The 21,503-nt window shown below is 48.3% G+C and overlaps 1 protein-coding gene and 1 long non-coding RNA gene across 2 annotated transcripts; one reads left to right on the plus strand and one right to left on the minus strand.

Annotated features, from left to right (window-relative positions):
* Positions 1-352: 352 nt before the first annotated feature.
* LOC117189223 lies at positions 353-1,155 on the minus strand. The gene is made up of 3 exons (XR_004473294.1): positions 1,127-1,155; positions 1,044-1,074; positions 353-475 (listed from the first exon to the last, which is right to left on the minus strand). It is a non-coding gene; the product is annotated as an uncharacterized LOC117189223 (long non-coding RNA).
* A 9,525-nt stretch (positions 1,156-10,680) lies between these two features.
* On the plus strand, positions 10,681-20,560 carry LOC117189222. Its single transcript, XM_033394306.1, has 3 exons — positions 10,681-10,770; positions 17,202-17,572; positions 20,207-20,560. Exons 2-3 carry the CDS (start codon positions 17,232-17,234, stop codon positions 20,274-20,276), a joined length of 411 nt encoding a protein of 136 aa, XP_033250197.1. The 5' UTR covers positions 10,681-10,770; positions 17,202-17,231; the 3' UTR covers positions 20,277-20,560.
* The last annotated feature ends 943 nt before the right edge of the window (positions 20,561-21,503 follow it).

Raw genomic sequence — 21,503 nt, forward strand, 5'->3', positions numbered from 1 at the left:
ATTTACTTACCACGCTAGCTTCCAAACAAACCAATCAAAACCTGCAAATGGAATACAATCAAAATCAGCCAAAACAGAAATAAACTCGCTTACCAAATTCAACGCACACCTTCAAATAAACCAATTGAACCTGCAAATAAAATACAATTAAAATCAGTCAAAACACAATTTAATTTACTTACCACGCTAGCTTCCAAACAAACCAATCAAAACCTGCAAATAAAATACAATCAAAATCAGCCAAAATAGAAATAAACTCGCTTACCAAATTCAACGCACACCTTCAAATAAACCAATTGAACCTGCAAATAAAATACAATTAAAATCTGTCAAAACACAAATTAATTTACTTACCACGCTAGCTTCCAAACAAACCAATCAAAACCTGCAAATAAAATACAATCAAAATCAGCCAAAACATAAATAGACTCGCTTACCAAATACAACGCAAACCTCCAAATATAACCAATTGAACCTGCAAATAAAATACAATTAAAATCAGTAAAAACACAAATTAATTTACTTACCACGCTAGCTTCCAAACAAACCAATCAAAACCTGCAAATGGAATACAATCAAAATCAGCCAAAACAGAAATAAACTCGCTTACCAAATTCAACGCACACCTTCAAATAAACCAATTGAACCTGCAAATAAAATACAATTAAAATCAGTCAAAACACAATTTAATTTACTTACCACGCTAGCTTCCAAACAAACCAATCAAAACCTGCAAATGGAATACAATCAAAATCAGCCAAAACAGAAATAAACTCGCTTACCAAATTCAACGCACACCTTCAAATAAACCAATTGAACCTGCAAATAAAATACAATTAAAATCAGTCAAAACACAATTTAATTTACTTACCACGCTAGCTTCCAAACAAACCAATCAAAACCTGCAAATAAAATACAATCAAAATCAGCCAAAACAGAAATAAACTCGCTTACCAAATTCAACGCACACCTTCAAATAAACCAATTGAACCTGCAAATAAAATACAATTAAAATCTGTCAAAACACAAATTAATTTACTTACCACGCTAGCTTCCAAACAAACCAATCAAAACCTGCAAATAAAATACAATCAAAATCAGCCAAAACATAAATAGACTCGCTTACCAAATACAACGCAAACCTCCAAATATAACCAATGAACCTGCAAATAAAATACAATTAAAATCAGTCAAAACACAAATTAATACTTACCACGCTAGCTTCCAAACAAACCAATCAAAACCTGCAAATAAAATACAATCAAAATCAGCCAAAACAGAAATAAACTGACTTACCAAATTCAACGCAAACCTCTAAATAAATTAATTTAGCCTGCAAATAAAATGTAGCTAAAATTAACCAAAGGAAAAGCACAAATAGACTTACTTACCAAACTCAACGCAAACCTCCCAATGGACCAATCGAACCTGTAAATAGAAAATAATTAAAATCAGTCAAAACAAAGGTTAAAAATCCAATAAATATAACAACACAAATTACCTAACTGGATTCCTGACACTTGATCACCAAACCTACAAAACATAAACCTGAAAATAAAACAATATTAAAATCAGCCAGGAGTTTCATATCATCCACAGAAAGAAGCATATGCGCCGCCGTTCTTCTTAGAGCTGCATCGGTTGGATTCGGCCAGGAAAAGAGGGACGAGGCGATGCCGCGCTTGCGTTGCCGATGCTTGGAGGTCTCCCTGTCGTCCATACCTCCGTTTCGCACCGGATGAGGGGTCCAGGAGCGGCGTCACAAAATTTTTATGCCTAAGCCAGAAAAAAGAAAACACAAGCCGATCTTAACTTACCTTTTGTTTACAAGAGCAAATTGATAACTGTCTAGTATTTTTCTGTCTGTTATTATCAATGTTACCGTAAAGTAAAAAAAAAATACCTAAATGTAAAAAAAATGTTAAATGTTTCCATAAATAATGTTATATGTTGCCAATAGTAATAAGAACATTAATAAATAAAGCTTCAGGTCACTCTAAAGTGCCCTGAGCCAGTCAAACCATTAAAAAAAAAACTAGCTTCCAAACAAACCAATCAAAACCTGCAAATAAAATACAATCAAAATCAGCCAAAACAGAAATAAACTGACTTACCAAATTCAACGCAAACCTCTAAATAAATTAATTTAGCCTGCAAATAAAATGTAGCTAAAATTAACCAAAGGAAAAGCACAAATAGATTTTGTTGTGTCGTATGCAGCGGTGGCGATACGTAACTAACATAACGCAACGTAACCCAGCTCGAGCCTTGGCCTGATCCAGCAGGTTAGGGGAGCCAGAGTTACGTTGCGCTATGGGGACTTTATTGTACCTATACTATAACAGCATTTTTAGTACAAATTGTTGGGGCTGTAGCTTATAAATATATGTAAATAGCTGTCTACGAGCTGCTGTTAGCAGCCGTAGGCAGCAAATACGATGCTTTGAACAGCACGAAATCTCCTCTGCCGGCAGTGCTGCCGGCGCAATCATCATTGGGGGAAATCTCTCCACTTTGGCAACAGTCCGTTAGCCAGAGCGGGGAGAGGGAGTGGGCAGAGCCAAAGCATAAAATACTCTAGACTTTAAATTAAGTTTAAGTTTACATTATCGACTAAGGGGAAACATTTTGGCAGAAAAGGGAGATTATATATGTATGTTTTCTATTCTAATTCTTGTCTTCTTATTTGTTTTTGTCTTGTTTACGTTTCTCTTCTGCCCACTGGTCCGGGGCAGCCAGAGCTATTGCTTGTCAATTGGAGTAATTAGTACTAGTACTATACATTACTGGCATAAGAATTTGCCTGGATGCTAGCGTATAAGCAATCTGTCAGCTTAGTCATCTGTGCAATTAGTACATCTATCTTCCCTTCCAGTTTCTGGGTAGATTCAGCAGCGGCGGCCGCATGCTGGATCCGCTCCTGTGTCAGCAGTGTGATGAGGTAGTCCAGTTTCTGGCTGAGTTCATCGCTAGGACGGACACTCTGACTGCTCACAGTGGGCTGGAATCCGATTGTGGTCGCTGTGGGTGGCACCGACTGCCATACTTGCCTCCCTGGAAGAGGCTGGGAATGACTCGCTGGCTGCCTTGTGCGGAGTGCATCGGCATAGCTGCTCATCTGAGCTGGAGGAGCAGGAGCTCTTGCGCCTGAGCGCGCTCGCCGGCGGCTTGGCTGCTGCAGTGCTGGAAAGCCCTGCTGGTTCATGACGGGTGGCTGGCGGGGACGCCGCAAACCCTGAGCGGCGGGTAAGGTAGGCATTGAAAGTTTGCTCAACATCCTGTTGGTCTGTTCTAACCCATTTTTCCTTCTGTTGCAGTATTCTTTATATTTGATGCAACCACGGTAGCTGGCAACATGGGGACCATTACAGTTGGCGCATTTCGGCACATCCTCCCGCTTCTTGGGGCAGTCCTTGGGTCATGCTTCTCCCACACTTGAGACATACAACTGCACGGCTGCAGTAGTTCTTCGAGTGCCCAAACATCTGACACTTATGACACTGGGGAACGCCTGGCGCGCGTATGGGCTTCTCGACCTTGATCCGCTGGCTGCAAATTGCCGTTAGCTCATAGATACCATTGTTGCTCTCCTGTGGCTCAAGCTCAACCTCGAATAGGTCCAATGGCTCCTTTGTAAATCTTTTATGTATATTGGCAATATGCCTCACCTTATATCCGAGTCTACCAAGCTGTTCACGCACCCAGTCTGTGGGTGTGGAACGGTGCAGGTGACGTATGACGATACGCATACCCTCTCGCTTCGCAGTCGAAATGTATGGTAATCCACACCTTCCCCTCAGATAAGAGCCGAATTAGGGCCCTATAGCCATCTATTGTATGGCACATGACTTTAAGAGATCCATTGTTGGCAGTCTTAGTGTCATATGTGCCTGCGCCAATGGCATTGTCAATGCATTGGAGCAGGGGAACGATTTCAGAGACGTTGGGAATGTATATAGGGGCTGGCCGCACAATTCTGGCGTCAGCAGTAGCAGCAGCATTGGGTGCGTGCGCAGTGGTAGGGGCAGGCGGGGGGGTGGTGTGAGGAGTAGAGGGCCTGTTTGTGGGAACAGGTTCCTCGGCTTCCGTCTCTCCCTCGCTGCAGTCAGTGTCAATATCCATGTCGTCATTGGCTACGTCGTCAGCATCCGAGAGTATTTCGAAGTAGTTCGTTATACTCCTCTGGCTAGAGTCAGGCTTCTCCTTGGTGATTGCTGTCCGCTTGATCTTCTTGGCCGACGCCTTTGTAATCGGCGAGCCCAAGGTGGTCGTTCGCTTCTTGTTCCGAGCCTCATACTCTGCCATCAGCTTAGCAGTTGCTTTCCTTTCCAATGCCAGTTTCTCCCGCTGCACCTTGAGGATCTCGCACAGAGTCGGCTGGCTCTGCACAGGTGCTGCAAGGGCACCAGTAGAAACTGGAGGACGTTGAGCGGCGTGGGCAGCTACACGAGCAGCACTAGCAGTAGTAGGAGCTGTTGCAGCTGGAGGGCGTTTAGCTGCGGCGGCAGCTACGCGAGTATGGGCGGTGGCTTTGGCAGCAGCAGGAATGGCAGCACAGGCAGCTGCAGCAGAGGCTCTGGGTAGCATGGCAGCGGGGGGGGCTAGCAATGGCTTGGTTGACAGTGCAGCGGACGGGGCCTGCATCGACTTGGCTGCAGCGGCAGCTGAAGTTGATGGCATGTCACTTGTCAGATCCGCCAATGAGGTCGAGCGATAGGAGAGGGGGCGCATGTCAGTCTGTGAGATTCCCGGCATTAGTTGCGGGGGGGAATGCAGATCATCTTCGCTGTCCGAAAAGGGAGCACGTGAGGCCACAGTGGGCTTCTTCTTTGACTTGGGACACGGTTTGCGTACCATTGTTTATTGTTTTTTGTGGCTTTATTAGCGCAATTTGACACAAGTGTGAGAATGGTGAAGGGGGGGGGGGGGCAGCAGCGGCTGCAGCCTACCCCACGTTTTTTCACTTTCGGCACTTTGGTTATGTTGTAGGTCAGTGAAAAACTTATACACGGCACAACACTTCGCGTTGCCCGGAATGTATTTACAGAATATTGCACAATGTATATTAATACATGTGCAATATAATTTGCGAATTTTTGGCAATGTTTAATGCTTTAATTTTTTGATTTTTGCGGAACGTTTTTGTTTTTTTGTTTTTTTTTTTACGTAACTAACATAACGCAACGTAACCCAGCTCGAGCCTTGGCCTGATCCAGCAGGTTAGGGGAGCCAGAGTTACGTTGCGCTATGGGGACTTTATTGTACCTATACTATAACAGCATTTTTAGTACAAATTGTTGGGGCTGTAGCTTATAAATATATGTAAATAGCTGTCTACGAGCTGCTGTTAGCAGCCGTAGGCAGCAAATACGATGCTTTGAACAGCACGAAATCTCCTCTGCCGGCAGTGCTGCCGGCGCAATCATCATTGGGGGAAATCTCTCCACTTTGGCAACAGTCCGTTAGCCAGAGCGGGAGAGGGAGTGGGCAGAGCCAAAGCATAAAATACTCTAGACTTTAAATTAAGTTTAAGTTTACATTATCGACTAAGGGGAAACATTTTGGCAGAAAAGGGAGATTATATATGTATGTTTTCTATTCTAATTCTTGTCTTCTTATTTGTTTTTGTCTTGTTTACGTTTCTCTTCTGCCCACTGGTCCGGGGCAGCCAGAGCTATTGCTTGTCAATTGGAGTAATTAGTACTAGTACTATACATTACTGGCATAAGAATTTGCCTGGATGCTAGCGTATAAGCAATCTGTCAGCTTAGTCATCTGTGCAATTAGTACATCTATCTTCCCTTCCAGTTTCTGGGTAGATTCAGCAGCGGCGGCCGCATGCTGGATCCGCTCCTGTGTCAGCAGTGTGATGAGGTAGTCCAGTTTCTGGCTGAGTTCATCGCTAGGACGGACACTCTGACTGCTCACAGTGGGCTGGAATCCGATTGTGGTCGCTGTGGGTGGCACCGACTGCCATACTTGCCTCCCTGGAAGAGGCTGGGAATGACTCGCTGGCTGCCTTGTGCGGAGTGCATCGGCATAGCTGCTCATCTGAGCTGGAGGAGCAGGAGCTCTTGCGCCTGAGCGCGCTCGCCGGCGCTTGGCTGCTGCAGTGCTGGAAAGCCCTGCTGGTTCATGACGGGTGGCTGGCGGGGACGCCGCAAACCCTGAGCGGCGGGTAAGGTAGGCATTGAAAGTTTGCTCAACATCCTGTTGGTCTGTTCTAACCCATTTTTCCTTCTGTTGCAGTATTCTTTATATTTGATGCAACCACGGTAGCTGGCAACATGGGGACCATTACAGTTGGCGCATTTCGGCACATCCTCCCGCTTCTTGGGGCAGTCCTTGGGGTCATGCTTCTCCCCACACTTGAGACATACAACTGCACGGCTGCAGTAGTTCTTCGAGTGCCCAAACATCTGACACTTATGACACTGGGGAACGCCTGGCGCGCGTATGGGCTTCTCGACCTTGATCCGCTGGCTGCAAATTGCCGTTAGCTCATAGATACCATTGTTGCTCTCCTGTGGCTCAAGCTCAACCTCGAATAGGTCCAATGGCTCCTTTGTAAATCTTTTATGTATATTGGCAATATGCCTCACCTTATATCCGAGTCTACCAAGCTGTTCACGCACCCAGTCTGTGGGTGTGGAACGGTGCAGGTGACGTATGACGATACGCATACCCTCTTTTTTTTGATGTGTCGTATGCAGCGGAGGCGATACGTAACTATCATAACGTAACGTAACCCGGCTCGAGCCTTGGCCTGTCCAGCAGGTTAGGGGAGCCAGGGCTACGTTACGCTATGTGGACTTTATTGTACAGATACTTTCAACTAGCATTTAAGGTACAAACTAATGGGGCTGTTAATGTATAAATGTTTGTATACAGCTGTCTACAGGCTGCTGTTAGCAGCCGTAGGCAGCAAATACAATGCTTTTTTTTTCCAGCAAGAAATCTCTTCTGCCAGCAGTTCTGCCGGCGCAATCATCTTGTTGTTTAAATCTCTCCGCTTTGGTAAACAGTCCGTTTGCCAAAGGGGGGAGGGGGAGTGGGTAGAGTTAAAGCATAACACTCTTTGACTTAGACTAGGTTTAGGTTTATATATAGACTATAATTAAGGGGAAACATTTTGGTTGCCTTACAATTGGCAGGGAGGGCGATTATGTATATATGTTATTTATTCTAATTATTGTCTAATTCCTTTTTTGTCTTGTTTTGTATCTCCTCTGCCCACTGGTCCGGGGCAGCCAGAGCTATTGCTTGTTTTGTTCCCTTCTTCATCCTCTTTCTTTGTTGTTCCGCCCTCTGGTCCGGGCCAGCCAGCATTGGGTTGAGTGTCTGTGTGGATGTGTGTATGTGCGTGTGTGGTTGTGCGCAGCAGACAGTTGTCTCGGCAGTGGAAATGGCAGGAATCCACCACCTTCCAGAGGTTGTTGTTGTCTTCTCTCTTCCTCTCAGGGAGATCACTGGCACCAGTTCGGGGTCTATAGGAGAAGGAGAAACAGAAATTGCGCAGCAGAGATGCTAACGCTCATAGTTTTGAACAGCGGCGCCTTGGTCGGACGCGTTTTTGGCAGTCGGTCGCATGAGTCTTCTACTCTTTTAAACAATTTGCAGCTGTCCATTTCCATGTCGCCAGTTGGTCGGTTCGGGAAGATATTTGTCAGTGTTCTCATTCCGTAACGGCCATTTGTCGCGCTCGCATATGCCTCTGTGTTTTTTTTTCCGTGCGTGTGTGTTTTCTGTGTACGAATGTGGCAGCCATGGTTGTTGCATTCTTAGGGGCTGAACGGGACTTTGCTGGCGGTAAGTCTTCATTGCTGCTGTACATTTTGGCTGTTATTCTCTGTGTTTCTTGTACCCGTTGCTGGCGGTGGTTGATGTTCCTGGGCATTTGTGTTCGTGTGTGTGAGTGTGCTTCCATTGACCTGGCCGTTATCGCTGTGCCGCGAGTGTGTGTCAGCTATCTCGTTCATTGCTGCATTCAATGCCAGTCCCAATCGTTCTAGTCGCTGCCTTCTGCTGCTGACCGTCAGATCGATCGTGGCTATGGGGGCAGGCTCCAGTTGCCTCCGTCTTGGCAGTATGACCTCTGTGTAGTAGTTGAACTCTGTTGGCGGCGACACTGGGCGATCCATCCTGATCAGCATCCTCCGCATGTCATCCTCTAGTTGGTTTGTGTACTATTTAATGCTATTTGTTGGCAACACTCTCTAGTTGGTTTGTGTTTATATATGTAAATTAATGTTATTTGTTGGCATTTACATTAATGTTATTTATTGGGGAGCAGAAAGCTTGTCGGTAGTAGCAGTGGTGGTGGGGGGGGGAAGGGACTTTTGTCATGTCAGGGGGCACGGCACGGCACGGCACACAACAGACACCACAAAAAGAACAGGGCAACACAGAAAAAACGTCAATGGCGACACGGCACAGAACAATAAGAAGCGACACGACACGAAACGGTTCTGGCACGTCCGACGAACGCGACCTCTCGAGCGGGTGGACGAGATGAGAGTGGCGGACGAGGTTCATGGTGGAACTCTCACATGTCCGCCAACTCCCACACTCTCCCCCACACTCGAGAGACCCGATCGCCGATCGTCATTTACCGGTGCTCTCACCCCCGGTTCCACTTTCACTCACCCCAATATTGAGTGAGATGAAAGTAGTCCGAGGGCAGCAGCACCGATAAGTAGGCAATGGAAATTTAATGGCTTTCCTGATTTAGTGGCTGTGTGTGTTGTCTTTGGTAAATGGCTAGTGTTCTTGTGTGTTCCTTGGCTCCGTGTATTGGCTGCTCTGTTATAAGGGGGAAGGGAAGGGAAGGGGGAAATTTGCCTGCTCCCGTATAACCGCCCGGATACTGTAAACTTCCGGATCTTACGATCCGGGCGCGTGACGCTCCGAAGAGTCGACCGCATAGCATCTTGTGGGCGGTTGAAATGGCTTTGTTGGGGCATTTGGCAGAGTGGCGAAGGATGGCAGTGTTCATTTTGGTCCTGCTCAACTGCTATGGGTTTGAAATGGGTGGGGGTGAAAAGGGGAATGGCTGGGCGTAATTGCCGAAGTTGGCGGCCGATAACACACCGGCATTAATAAATGCATTTTGAATTGGCTTTTTTGGTGTGTTATCGGCGCGGTATTTTTCTAATTGGCGTGGTATTTTTGGGTCATTAATGGCGTTACCACTTGTCAGGTATTGGGGAATGGGAGATAGTTGGGAAAGAAGAGGAAGAATGAAAGGTAATTATGATAAAATAAATAACTAAAATTAATTAAATTACATTACAGCTAAGGACAAACTATCTACAATTACTACAAATAAGGACTACAAAACTACAGAGATATATACAAGGTAAAACAAACAATAATTACAATACATTTACACAACAATAAACATACTTAAATATCGTCTATTTCTTAACAGGAGGACAACTACAACGAAGCACCGGCCGGCATGGCAAACGCAATGCAGAACATTGCGCCGCATACCGGCCGGCTCTGTTGTCCCCTGTGCAGGATTTGTGGCACCATCTGGGATCTTGGTGGCGATGGCTGGACTTGGAGATGGCGTGCATCGTGGGCAAAAGTTGGAGATGGCGAGCGGCTCTGGTCCGGCCGCCCACGTTGCATCTGTCGTTGGTTGGTGTTGGCTGCTGCACTCGAGTGGCACTGGTCCGGCCACCCAACTGCATTGTCGTTGTGTGTTTTTTTTTTTTTTTTTTTTTGTGTCGTATGCAGCGGTGGCGATACGTAACTAACATAACGCAACGTAACCCAGCTCGAGCCTTGGCCTGATCCAGCAGGTTAGGGGAGCCAGAGTTACGTCGCGCTATGGGGACTTTATTGTACCTATACTATAACAGCATTTTTAGTACAAATTGTTGGGGCTGTAGCTTATAAATATATGTAAATAGCTGTCTACGAGCTGCTGTTAGCAGCCGTAGGCAGCAAATACGATGCTTTGAACAGCACGAAATCTCCTCTGCCGGCAGTGCTGCCGGCGCAATCATCATTGGGGGAAATCTCTCCACTTTGGCAACAGTCCGTTAGCCAGAGCGGGGAGAGGGAGTGGGCAGAGCCAAAGCATAAAATACTCTAGACTTTAAATTAAGTTTAAGTTTACATTATCGACTAAGGGGAAACATTTTGGCAGAAAAGGGAGATTATATATGTATGTTTTCTATTCTAATTCTTGTCTTCTTATTTGTTTTTGTCTTGTTTACGTTTCTCTTCTGCCCACTGGTCCGGGGCAGCCAGAGCTATTGCTTGTCAATTGGAGTAATTAGTACTAGTACTATACATTACTGGCATAAGAATTTGCCTGGATGCTAGCGTATAAGCAATCTGTCAGCTTAGTCATCTGTGCAATTAGTACATCTATCTTCCCTTCCAGTTTCTGGGTAGATTCAGCAGCGGCGGCCGCATGCTGGATCCGCTCCTGAGTCAGCAGGGTGATGAGATAGTCCAGTTTCTGGCTGAGCTCATCGCTAGGACGGACACTCTGACTGCTCGCCACGGGCTGGAATCCAGTTGTGGTCGCTGCTGGCGGCACCGAATGCCATACTTGCCTCCCAGGAAGAGGCTGGGAATGACTCGCTGGTTGCCGTGTGCGGAGTGCATCGGCATAACTGCTCATTTGAACTGGAGGAGCAGGAGCTCTTGCGCCAGAGCGCGCTCGCCGGCGGCTAGGTTGCTGCAGTGCTGGAAATCCCTGCTGGTTCATGACGGGTGGCTGGCGGGGACGCCGCAAACCCTGAGTGGCGGGTAAGGTAGGCATCGAAAGTTTATTTAGCATCTTGTTGGTCTGATCTAACCCATTTCTTCTTTTGTTGCAGTACTCCTTATACTTCACACAGCCACGGTAGCTGGCAACATGGGGACCATCACAATTTGCGCATTTCGGCACCTCCTCCCGCTTCTTGGGGCAGTCCTTAGGGTCGTGCTTATCGCCGCACTTCAAACAAATAACTGCACGGTTGCAGTAATTCTTCGAGTGCCCAAACATCTGACACTTATGGCACTGAGGAACACCTGGCGCACGTATGGGCTTCTCCACCTTGACCCGTTGGCTGCAGATTGCCGTTAGTTCATAGATGTTATTGTTAATCTCCTGAGGCTCTAGCTCAACCTCGAATAGGTCCAGTGGCTCCTTTGTAAACCTTTTAAAGATATTGGCAATATGCCTCACTTTATATCCGAGTCTTCCGAGCTGTTCACGCACCCAATCTGTGGGTGTGGAGCGGTGCAGGTGGCGTATAACAATACGCATTCCCCTCTCGCTTTTCAGGCGAAACGTGTGGTGTTCGACACCTTGTCCCTCATTTAGGAGCCGGATCAGGGCCCTATGTCCATCTATGGTGTGGCACATTACCTTTAAAGACCTATTAGCAGCCGGCCTGGTATCATATGTACCAGCGCCAATGGCATTATCAAAGCACTGTAGTAGGGGAAAAATATCTGTGACATTAGGAATGTAAATGGGGGCTGGCCGCACAATTTTGGCGTCAGCAGTAGCAGCAGCATTGTTAGCGTGCGCAGTAGTAGGGGCAGGCGGGGGGGTGGTATGAGAAGTAGAGGGCCTGTTTGTGGGAACAGGTTCCTCGGCTTCCGTCTCTCCCTCGCTGCAGTCAGCATCCACATCCATATCAGCATCAGAAAGAATATTGTAATAATTTGTTGTACTCATCTGGTTGGGGTCCCGCTTCTCCTTCGAGGATACTATCCGTTTGACCATCTTGGCCGACACCTTTGTAATCGGCGAGGCCAGGGTGGTCGTCCGCTTCTTATTACGGGCCTCCGACTCGGCCTTCAGCATGGCCATCACCTTCCTCTCCTTTGCGAGTTTTTCCCGCTGCTCCTTGAGAATCTCGTGCAGAGTCATCTGGCTCGGCACGGATGCTGCAAGGGCAGTAGGATTGGTAGCGTCAGCAGTGGCAGAACTGCCAGGGGCACAGGTAGCAGTAGAGGCAGCAGCAGCACGGGCAGCACCAGTAGAAACTGGCGTGCGTTGAGCAGCACCTACACGAGCAGTACTAGGAACTGTAGATGTTGATGGGCGTTTAGCTGTGGCGGCAGCTACGCGAGTAGGGGCGGTGGCTTTAGCAGCAGCACCAGGAATGGCAGCACAGGCAGTAGCAGCAGAGGCAGTAGCAGCAGAGGCTCTGGTCAGCATGGCAGAGGGGGGGGCTAGCAATGGCTTCACAGTGATCGGGGCCTGCATCAACTTGGCTGCAGCGGCAGCTGAGGTTGATGGCATGTCGCTGGTCAAATCTGCCAATGAGCTCGAGCGACAGGAAAGGGGGCGTAGATCACTCTGCGATATACCCGACATTGGTACCGAGGGGGAGAGAAGATCGATTTCGTTGTCCGAACACGGAGCACTCGAGGCCAAATTGGTCTTCTTTTTGGATTTGGGGCACGGTTTACGTACCATTGTTTGTTTTCCGTAGCTTTATTGGTGCAAAACAGACACAAGTGTTAATATAGCGGAGGGGGGGGGTGGTCAGCAGCGGCTGAAGCCTACCCCACGTTTTTTCACTTTTGGCACTTTGGTTATGTAGTATTTGTATGTTGAAAACTTCTAAACGGCACAACACTTCGCGTTGCCCGGAATGTATTTACTGAATATTGCACAGTGTATAATTATACATGTGCAATATTGTTTCGGGGATTTTGTGGCGATTTTGGCTATTTAATAATTAATTTTTTGATGTTTTTTTTTTTTTTTTTTTTTTTTTTTTTTTGTGTGTCGTATGCAGCGGAGGCGATACGTAACTAACATAACGTAACGTAACCCAGCTCGAGCCTTGGCCTGATCCAGCAGGTTAGGGGAGCCAGAGTTACGTTACGCTATGGGGACTTTATTTATACCAATACTTAATATAGCATTTTAGGTACAGTTTGTTGAGGCTGTTACTTAATATAAATGTATGTAAATAGCTGTCTACGGTTGCTAACAGCAGCCGTAGGCAGCAAATACGATGCTTTAAACAGCACGAAATCTCCATTGCCGGCAGTGTTGCCGGCGCAATCGTCCATATGGGGAAATCTCTCCACTTTGGCAACAGTCCGTTTGCCAGAGGGGGGAGAGGGAGTGGGTAGAGCTAAAGCATAATACTCTAGACTATAGATAGATTTAAATGTAGATTATAATTAAGGGGAACATTTTGGTTGCCTTCATTGGCAGAAAAGGGAGATTATATACATATATATGTTATCTATTCTATGTCTTGTCTTTTATTTGTTTTGTCTTGTTTTTGTTTCTCCTCTGCCCACTGGTCCGGGGCAGCCAGAGCTATTGCTTGTTTTTGTTTCTGTCTTCATTTCTTCCTTCGTTACTGTTCCGCCCTCTGGTCCGGGGCAGCCAGCATTGAGTTGAGCGTTTGTGTGGATGAGTGTTTGTATGTGCGCTTGTATGTGCGCAACGGTCCGTTGTCTCATCAGTGGAAATGGCCGAAGTCCACCACCTTCCAGTTGTTGTTGGCTTCTCTCTTCCTCTCAGGGAGTTCACTGGCGGCAATTCGAGATCTATAGGAGAAGGAGGAGACAGAAATTGCGCAGCAGAAATGCTAACGCTCATAGCTTTGAACAGCAGCGCCTTGTTCGGACGCGTTTTTTGGCAATCGTTCGCATGAGTCTTCTACTCTTTTTAATAATTTGCAGTTGTCCATTTCTATGTCGTTAGTTAATCGGTTTAGGAAGATATTAAGCAGAGTGATCATTCCGTAACGGCCAATTGTCGCGCTCGCATATGCCTCTGTGTTTTTTTTTTTCCGTGCGTGTGTGTTTTCTGTGTACGAATGTGGCAGCCATGGTTGTTGCATTCTTAGGGGCTGAACGGGACTTTGCTGGCGGTAAGTCTTCATTGCTGCTGTACATTTTGGCTGTTATTCTCTGTGTTTCTTGTACCCGTTGCTGGCGGTGGTTGATGTTCCTGGGCATTTGTGTTCGTGTGTGTGAGTGTGCTTCCATTGACCTGGCCGTTATCGCTGTGCCGCGAGTGTGTGTCAGCTATCTCGTTCATTGCTGCATTCAATGCCAGTCCCAATCGTTCTAGTCGCTGCCTTCTGCTGCTGACCGTCAGATCGATCGTGGCTATGGGGGCAGGCTCCAGTTGCCTCCGTCTTGGCAGTATGACCTCTGTGTAGTAGTTGAACTCTGTTGGCGGCGACACTGGGCGATCCATCCTGATCAGCATCCTCCGCATGTCATCAAGGTCCCGGTCGTGGCTGATTTGGTCTTCTTCGGTGAACGGGCGCTGGTTAGGGATCATCTCAATTCGGTTCCATTCGTGTTTCGCGAGTTCTTTGGGAAGGTGTTTGGCAAGATACTCGGAATACCGGGGTCTAGAGATTCGGTGCGGTACGTAGGGGTCATTGACCACTTTGGCTGCCTCAATGTTGTGGTGGGATCTCATTTGCCCCGTGTACCTCTTGCACGTCCTCTCGTAAACTGCCTCAACCGTGTCCACTTCCAGGTCCCTGTGGATGGTGTCATTCCTCACATACCATGGAGCGTTACATATCAGTCGAAGGGTCTTGTTCTGCTCAACCTGGATCCGTCCAAATTCTGCGCTGGTAGCTAATGGACCCCATACGGCCAATGTGTACTGCCAGATCGGTGCGATCATCTGCTTGTACAGCATTACCTTGGTTTTGAGGTTCAATTTGCTGCTTGTGTTCAGGAGCCAGCGCAGTTTTTGGACCCTTGCCCTGACCTTTGTGACGACGTTGCTGATGTGCAGGTGGAACTGTAGCTTGGCGTCCAGCTTGACCCCCAGATATGAGTGCACGGCGACGCTACTGATTCGCTGGTCGGCGATGTGCGGCTGCAAATCATCATCTGGCTGCTGGATCGTGCGCAACGTATGCACTATATGCACAGTTTTGGAGGCATTGATGGTGATGCCCCATTGCTTTGCCCAGTTGGAGATGCTGAGCAGGAAGCGGTTGAGCTTTTGGGTAGCCATGAGCTGATTCATGCCAGTCGCCAGGATTGCTGTGTCGTCAGCATAGGTAGCCAAGAGCATACCCCTGTCGCGAGGAAGCGGCATGTCGTATGTATACAGATTGTATAGAACTGGCCCAAGTACGCTGCCCTGAGGAACGCCTGCTGCAATCTTTTTGTACCCTGACTTGACTCCGCCTGTGCATTCCACATAGAAAGTTCGATCGTCCAAGTAGTGGGACAAGACTCTGTATATTGCTGCCGGCAACAGCTGCTTCATCTTGTACTTCAGGCCCGAATGCCAGACTCGGTCGAATGCCTCCTGTATGTCCATGTAGATGGCTGAGCAGTACAGGTTGTTCTCATATGTGGACAAAATGAACTTCGAGACTCTCCCCAATTGGTGTTCAGCCGCGTGCACCTGTCTGAAGCCGAACTGATGGTTTGGAATAGCCTCGACAAATCCATCAGCTTCCATCATCCTGGTCAGAATGAGACGCTCAAACAGTTTGGACAGACCCGAAAGCAGACTGATGGGGCGATAAGATGCCAACTTATCGGCGGGTTTTCCTGGCTTGGGGATCATACTAACTGCCGCGTGTTTCCACCTGTTAGGAAAGCAACCAATCCTAAGGGAGCTGTTGCATATGAGTGCAAAATACAGGAGAGCAGACTTGGGTAGAGCTTTTATCGTCCGATTGTCAATCCTGTCCATTCCAGGGGCCTTTTTTACCTTCAGTACCTTGACTTGTGCCTCAATCTCAGGAAGAGTGATCGCCCTGAATCTCAAATTGGGACCAGGGGATCCAAACTCTTCAAGAGACTCCTCGATTGCTCGTATGTCGGCTGCCGCGCTGGTCAGTACAGGCTTGAAACGCTGCTCCAGATGCCTCGCAAAGGACTCTGCCTTCTCCTCCGTGCTCTTACACCAGGGATCGTCTGAATTGTCATCTCCATCGGCGCAAAACTTTCGGACAGGCAAGTTGGCTGCTGGCTGCCGCTTCAATCCATTGGTCAATCTCCACAGCTTTGCCATGCTGTAGCGATCAGTGGGATCGATTGAACCAATGATTGCGTCCGCGCGTCTGGCTTTGTCCGCTTCCAGCTCCTTATGAATCCTGTTGGCTAGCATGTTGTACAGGTGCCGCACTGCCGGATCATGGTTCCGCTTCAGTAGATTCCTCAGGCGCCTCTTGGTGGCAATCATCAGCCGTATGCGATTGCTGACCTGGTACTCAGCTTGGACTCTAGGTCGGACGGGCCTCCTCAAACCGCTTGTGGCATGTTCAGCTGCCTCCAACACGTTCCTCTCCAGAATGCTAGCTGCGTCATCAACATCCTCTGCTGACCTGAGCTCGGTATTCAGATGGATGTGCGAGTCAAGCCAAGATTGGAACCTCGCAATGCTGGACCCTGGGGGCAAGAGGCGTCTCCTGTTCACCGCCTCCGCTGGAGACATGCTCAACTGAACCACCATTGGGAGATGATCAGATGAGAGGTCATTCAGATGGGAGATATGCAGCAACTCATCCCTCACGCCCTTGTAGACCGCGAAGTCGATTGCCGATGGTGTGTGCCGAGTGTTATATGGGTAGTGGGTTGGAGATCCAGTAGCCAGGATGTTGCAGCTACTTTCCTGAACGGCCCTGAGCAGCTTTCCGCCTCTTCTGCACGCCCTTGCGTTTCCCCACCACGAGTTCTTCGCGTTCCAATCGCCAGCAGCAACAAATCTCGGCCCCAACTGACCAAACAATGCCAAGAAGTCCTCCTCAGTCCATTCCTCCATTGGGGGGCAGTAAATGGAAGAGACCACCAGTCGGCCACCATCAGGCAGGGTCAGGGTAGCGGATGCACACTGAATGTGGTCCGTTGTTATGTTTGGCAGGGCAATATGAAGGATTCCAGCTCTGATTAAGAGCAGGGATCCCCCACGACCAGTCCCAGATGGGTGATTGGCACCGTAAGTACAGTATCCATTGACGCTGAAGGTCTCTGAGTTTTTAAAATGAGACTCAGAGACCATCAGAACGTCAACTTCGTGTCTGCATGCAAATGCCGCAAGTTCAGCTGTCTTCCCTCGGAGTCCCGAGGCGTTCCAAAATACAATCTTTAGATTGCTGTGGTGGCGGGTAGAGTAGTTAGCATTAGGATTATACATTTCTGGCAAATGAATTCGCCTGAATGCTAGCGTATAAACAGTCTGTAAGCTTTGTCATTTGAGCAATTAACACATCCATTTTTCCTTCCAGCTTTTGAGTAGATTCAGCAGCGGCGGCCGCATGCTGGATCCGCTCCTGAGTCAGCAGGGTGATGAGATAGTCCAGTTTCTGGCTGAGCTCATCGCTAGGACGGACACTCTGACTGCTCGCCACGGGCTGGAATCCAGTTGTGGTCGCTGCTGGCGGCACCGAATGCCATACTTGCCTCCCAGGAAGAGGCTGGGAATGACTCGCTGGTTGCCGTGTGCGGAGTGCATCGGCATAACTGCTCATTTGAACTGGAGGAGCAGGAGCTCTTGCGCCAGAGCGCGCTCGCCGGCGGCTAGGTTGCTGCAGTGCTGGAAATCCCTGCTGGTTCATGACGGGTGGCTGGCGGGGACGCCGCAAACCCTGAGTGGCGGGTAAGGTAGGCATCGAAAGTTTATTTAGCATCTTGTTGGTCTGATCTAACCCATTTCTTCTTTTGTTGCAGTACTCCTTATACTTCACACAGCCACGGTAGCTGGCAACATGGGGACCATCACAATTTGCGCATTTCGGCACCTCCTCCCGCTTCTTGGGGCAGTCCTTAGGGTCGTGCTTATCGCCGCACTTCAAACAAATAACTGCACGGTTGCAGTAATTCTTCGAGTGCCCAAACATCTGACACTTATGGCACTGAGGAACACCTGGCGCACGTATGGGCTTCTCCACCTTGACCCGTTGGCTGCAGATTGCCGTTAGTTCATAGATGTTATTGTTAATCTCCTGAGGCTCTAGCTCAACCTCGAATAGGTCCAGTGGCTCCTTTGTAAACCTTTTAAAGATATTGGCAATATGCCTCACTTTATATCCGAGTCTTCCGAGCTGTTCACGCACCCAATCTGTGGGTGTGGAGCGGTGCAGGTGGCGTATAACAATACGCATTCCCCTCTCGCTTTTCAGGCGAAACGTGTGGTGTTCGACACCTTGTCCCTCATTTAGGAGCCGGATCAGGGCCCTATGTCCATCTATGGTGTGGCACATTACCTTTAAAGACCTATTAGCAGCCGGCCTGGTATCATATGTACCAGCGCCAATGGCATTATCAAAGCACTGTAGTAGGGGAAAAATATCTGTGACATTAGGAATGTAAATGGGGGCTGGCCGCACAATTTTGGCGTCAGCAGTAGCAGCAGCATTGTTAGCGTGCGCAGTAGTAGGGGCAGGCGGGGGGGTGGTATGAGAAGTAGAGGGCCTGTTTGTGGGAACAGGTTCCTCGGCTTCCGTCTCTCCCTCGCTGCAGTCAGCATCCACATCCATATCAGCATCAGAAAGAATATTGTAATAATTTGTTGTACTCATCTGGTTGGGGTCCCGCTTCTCCTTCGAGGATACTATCCGTTTGACCATCTTGGCCGACACCTTTGTAATCGGCGAGGCCAGGGTGGTCGTCCGCTTCTTATTACGGGCCTCCGACTCGGCCTTCAGCATGGCCATCACCTTCCTCTCCTTTGCGAGTTTTTCCCGCTGCTCCTTGAGAATCTCGTGCAGAGTCATCTGGCTCGGCACGGATGCTGCAAGGGCAGTAGGATTGGTAGCGTCAGCAGTGGCAGAACTGCCAGGGCACAGGTAGCAGTAGAGGCAGCAGCAGCACGGGCAGCACCAGTAGAAACTGGCGTGCGTTGAGCAGCACCTACACGAGCAGTACTAGGAACTGTAGATGTTGATGGGCGTTTAGCTGTGGCGGCAGCTACGCGAGTAGGGGCGGTGGCTTTAGCAGCAGCACCAGGAATGGCAGCACAGGCAGTAGCAGCAGAGGCAGTAGCAGCAGAGGCTCTGGTCAGCATGGCAGAGGGGGGGGCTAGCAATGGCTTCACAGTGATCGGGGCCTGCATCAACTTGGCTGCAGCGGCAGCTGAGGTTGATGGCATGTCGCTGGTCAAATCTGCCAATGAGCTCGAGCGACAGGAAAGGGGGCGTAGATCACTCTGCGATATACCCGACATTGGTACCGAGGGGGAGAGAAGATCGATTTCGTTGTCCGAACACGGAGCACTCGAGGCCAAATTGGTCTTCTTTTTGGATTTGGGGCACGGTTTACGTACCATTGTTTGTTTTCCGTAGCTTTATTGGTGCAAAACAGACACAAGTGTTAATATAGCGGAGGGGGGGGGTGGTCAGCAGCGGCTGAAGCCTACCCCACGTTTTTTCACTTTTGGCACTTTGGTTATGTAGTATTTGTATGTTGAAAACTTCTAAACGGCACAACACTTCGCGTTGCCCGGAATGTATTTACTGAATATTGCACAGTGTATAATTATACATGTGCAATATTGTTTCGGGGATTTTGTGGCGATTTTGGCTATTTAATAATTAATTATTGCGGAACGTTTGATTTTTTGTTTTTGTTGTGTCGTATGCAGCGGTGGCGATACGTAACTAACATAACGCAACGTAACCCAGCTCGAGCCTTGGCCTGATCCAGCAGGTTAGGGGAGCCAGAGTTACGTTGCGCTATGGGGACTTTATTGTACCTATACTATAACAGCATTTTTAGTACAAATTGTTGGGGCTGTAGCTTATAAATATATGTAAATAGCTGTCTACGAGCTGCTGTTAGCAGCCGTAGGCAGCAAATACGATGCTTTGAACAGCACGAAATCTCCTCTGCCGGCAGTGCTGCCGGCGCAATCATCATTGGGGGAAATCTCTCCACTTTGGCAACAGTCCGTTAGCCAGAGCGGGGAGAGGGAGTGGGCAGAGCCAAAGCATAAAATACTCTAGACTTTAAATTAAGTTTAAGTTTACATTATCGACTAAGGGAAACATTTTGGCAGAAAAGGGAGATTATATATGTATGTTTTCTATTCTAATTCTTGTCTTCTTATTTGTTTTTGTCTTGTTTACGTTTCTCTTCTGCCACTGGTCGGGGCAGCCAGAGCTATTGCTTGTCAATTGGAGTAATTAGTACTAGTACTATACATTACTGGCATAAGAATTTGCCTGGATGCTAGCGTATAAGCAATCTGTCAGCTTAGTCATCTGTGCAATTAGTACATCTATCTTCCTTCCAGTTTCTGGGTAGATTCAGCAGCGGCGGCCGCATGCTGGATCCGCTCCTGTGTCAGCAGTGTGATGAGGTAGTCCAGTTTCTGGCTGAGTTCATCGCTAGGACGGACACTCTGACTGCTCACAGTGGGCTGGAATCCGATTGTGGTCGCTGTGGGTGGCACCGACTGCCATACTTGCCTCCCTGGAAGAGGCTGGGAATGACTCGCTGGCTGCCTTGTGCGGAGTGCATCGGCATAGCTGCTCATCTGAGCTGGAGGAGCAGGAGCTCTTGCGCCTGAGCGCGCTCGCCGGCGGCTTGGCTGCTGCAGTGCTGGAAAGCCCTGCTGGTTCATGACGGGTGGCTGGCGGGGACGCCGCAAACCTGAGCGGCGGGTAAGGTAGGCATTGAAAGTTTGCTCAACATCCTGTTGGTCTGTTCTAACCCATTTTTCCTTCTGTTGCAGTATTCTTTATATTTGATGCAACACGGTAGCTGGCAACATGGGGACCATTACAGTTGGCGCATTTCGGCACATCCTCCCGCTTCTTGGGGCAGTCCTTGGGGTCATGCTTCTCCCACACTTGAGACATACAACTGCACGGCTGCAGTAGTTCTTCGAGTGCCCAAACATCTGACACTTATGACACTGGGGAACACCTGGCGCGCGTATGGGCTTCTCTACCTTGACCCGTTGGCTGCAAATTGCCGTTAGCTCATAAATACCATTGTTGCTCTCCTGTGGCTCAAGCTCAACCTCGAATAGGTCCAATGGCTCCTTTGTAAATCTTTTATGTATATTGGCAATATGCCTCACCTTATATCCGAGTCTACCAAGCTGTTCACGCACCCAGTCTGTGGGTGTGGAACGGTGCAGGTGACGTATGACGATACGCATACCCCTCTCGCTTCGCAGTCGAAATGTATGGTAATCCACACCTTCCCCTCAGATAAGAGCCGAATTAGGGCCTATAGCCATCTATTGTATGGCACATGACTTTAAGAGATCCATTGTTGGCAGTCTTAGTGTCATATGTGCCTGCGCCAATGGCATTGTCAATGCATTGGAGCAGGGGAACGATTTCAGAGACGTTGTTTTCTTGTGTCGTATGCAGCGGTGGCGATACGTAACTAACATAACGCAACGTAACCCAGCTCGAGCCTTGGCCTGATCCAGCAGGTTAGGGGAGCCAGAGTTACGTTGCGCTATGGGGACTTTATTGTACCTATACTATAACAGCATTTTTAGTACAAATTGTTGGGGCTGTAGCTTATAAATATATGTAAATAGCTGTCTACGAGCTGCTGTTAGCAGCCGTAGG

This window comes from Drosophila miranda, chromosome 5 (genome assembly GCF_003369915.1).
Source record: "Drosophila miranda strain MSH22 chromosome 5, D.miranda_PacBio2.1, whole genome shotgun sequence".
Classification (NCBI taxonomy): domain Eukaryota; kingdom Metazoa; phylum Arthropoda; class Insecta; order Diptera; family Drosophilidae; genus Drosophila; species Drosophila miranda.

Coding starts and splice junctions, on each gene's coding strand:
- LOC117189222 (XM_033394306.1), top strand. CDS start 17,232: ATGCTGGATCCGCTCCTGAGTCAGCAGGGTGATGAGATAGTCCAGTTT. Junction 17,573..20,206: donor CCGCAAACCCTGAGTGGCGG/GTAAGGTAGGCA, acceptor TCTTCCTTCCAG/TTTCTGGGTAGATTCAGCAG.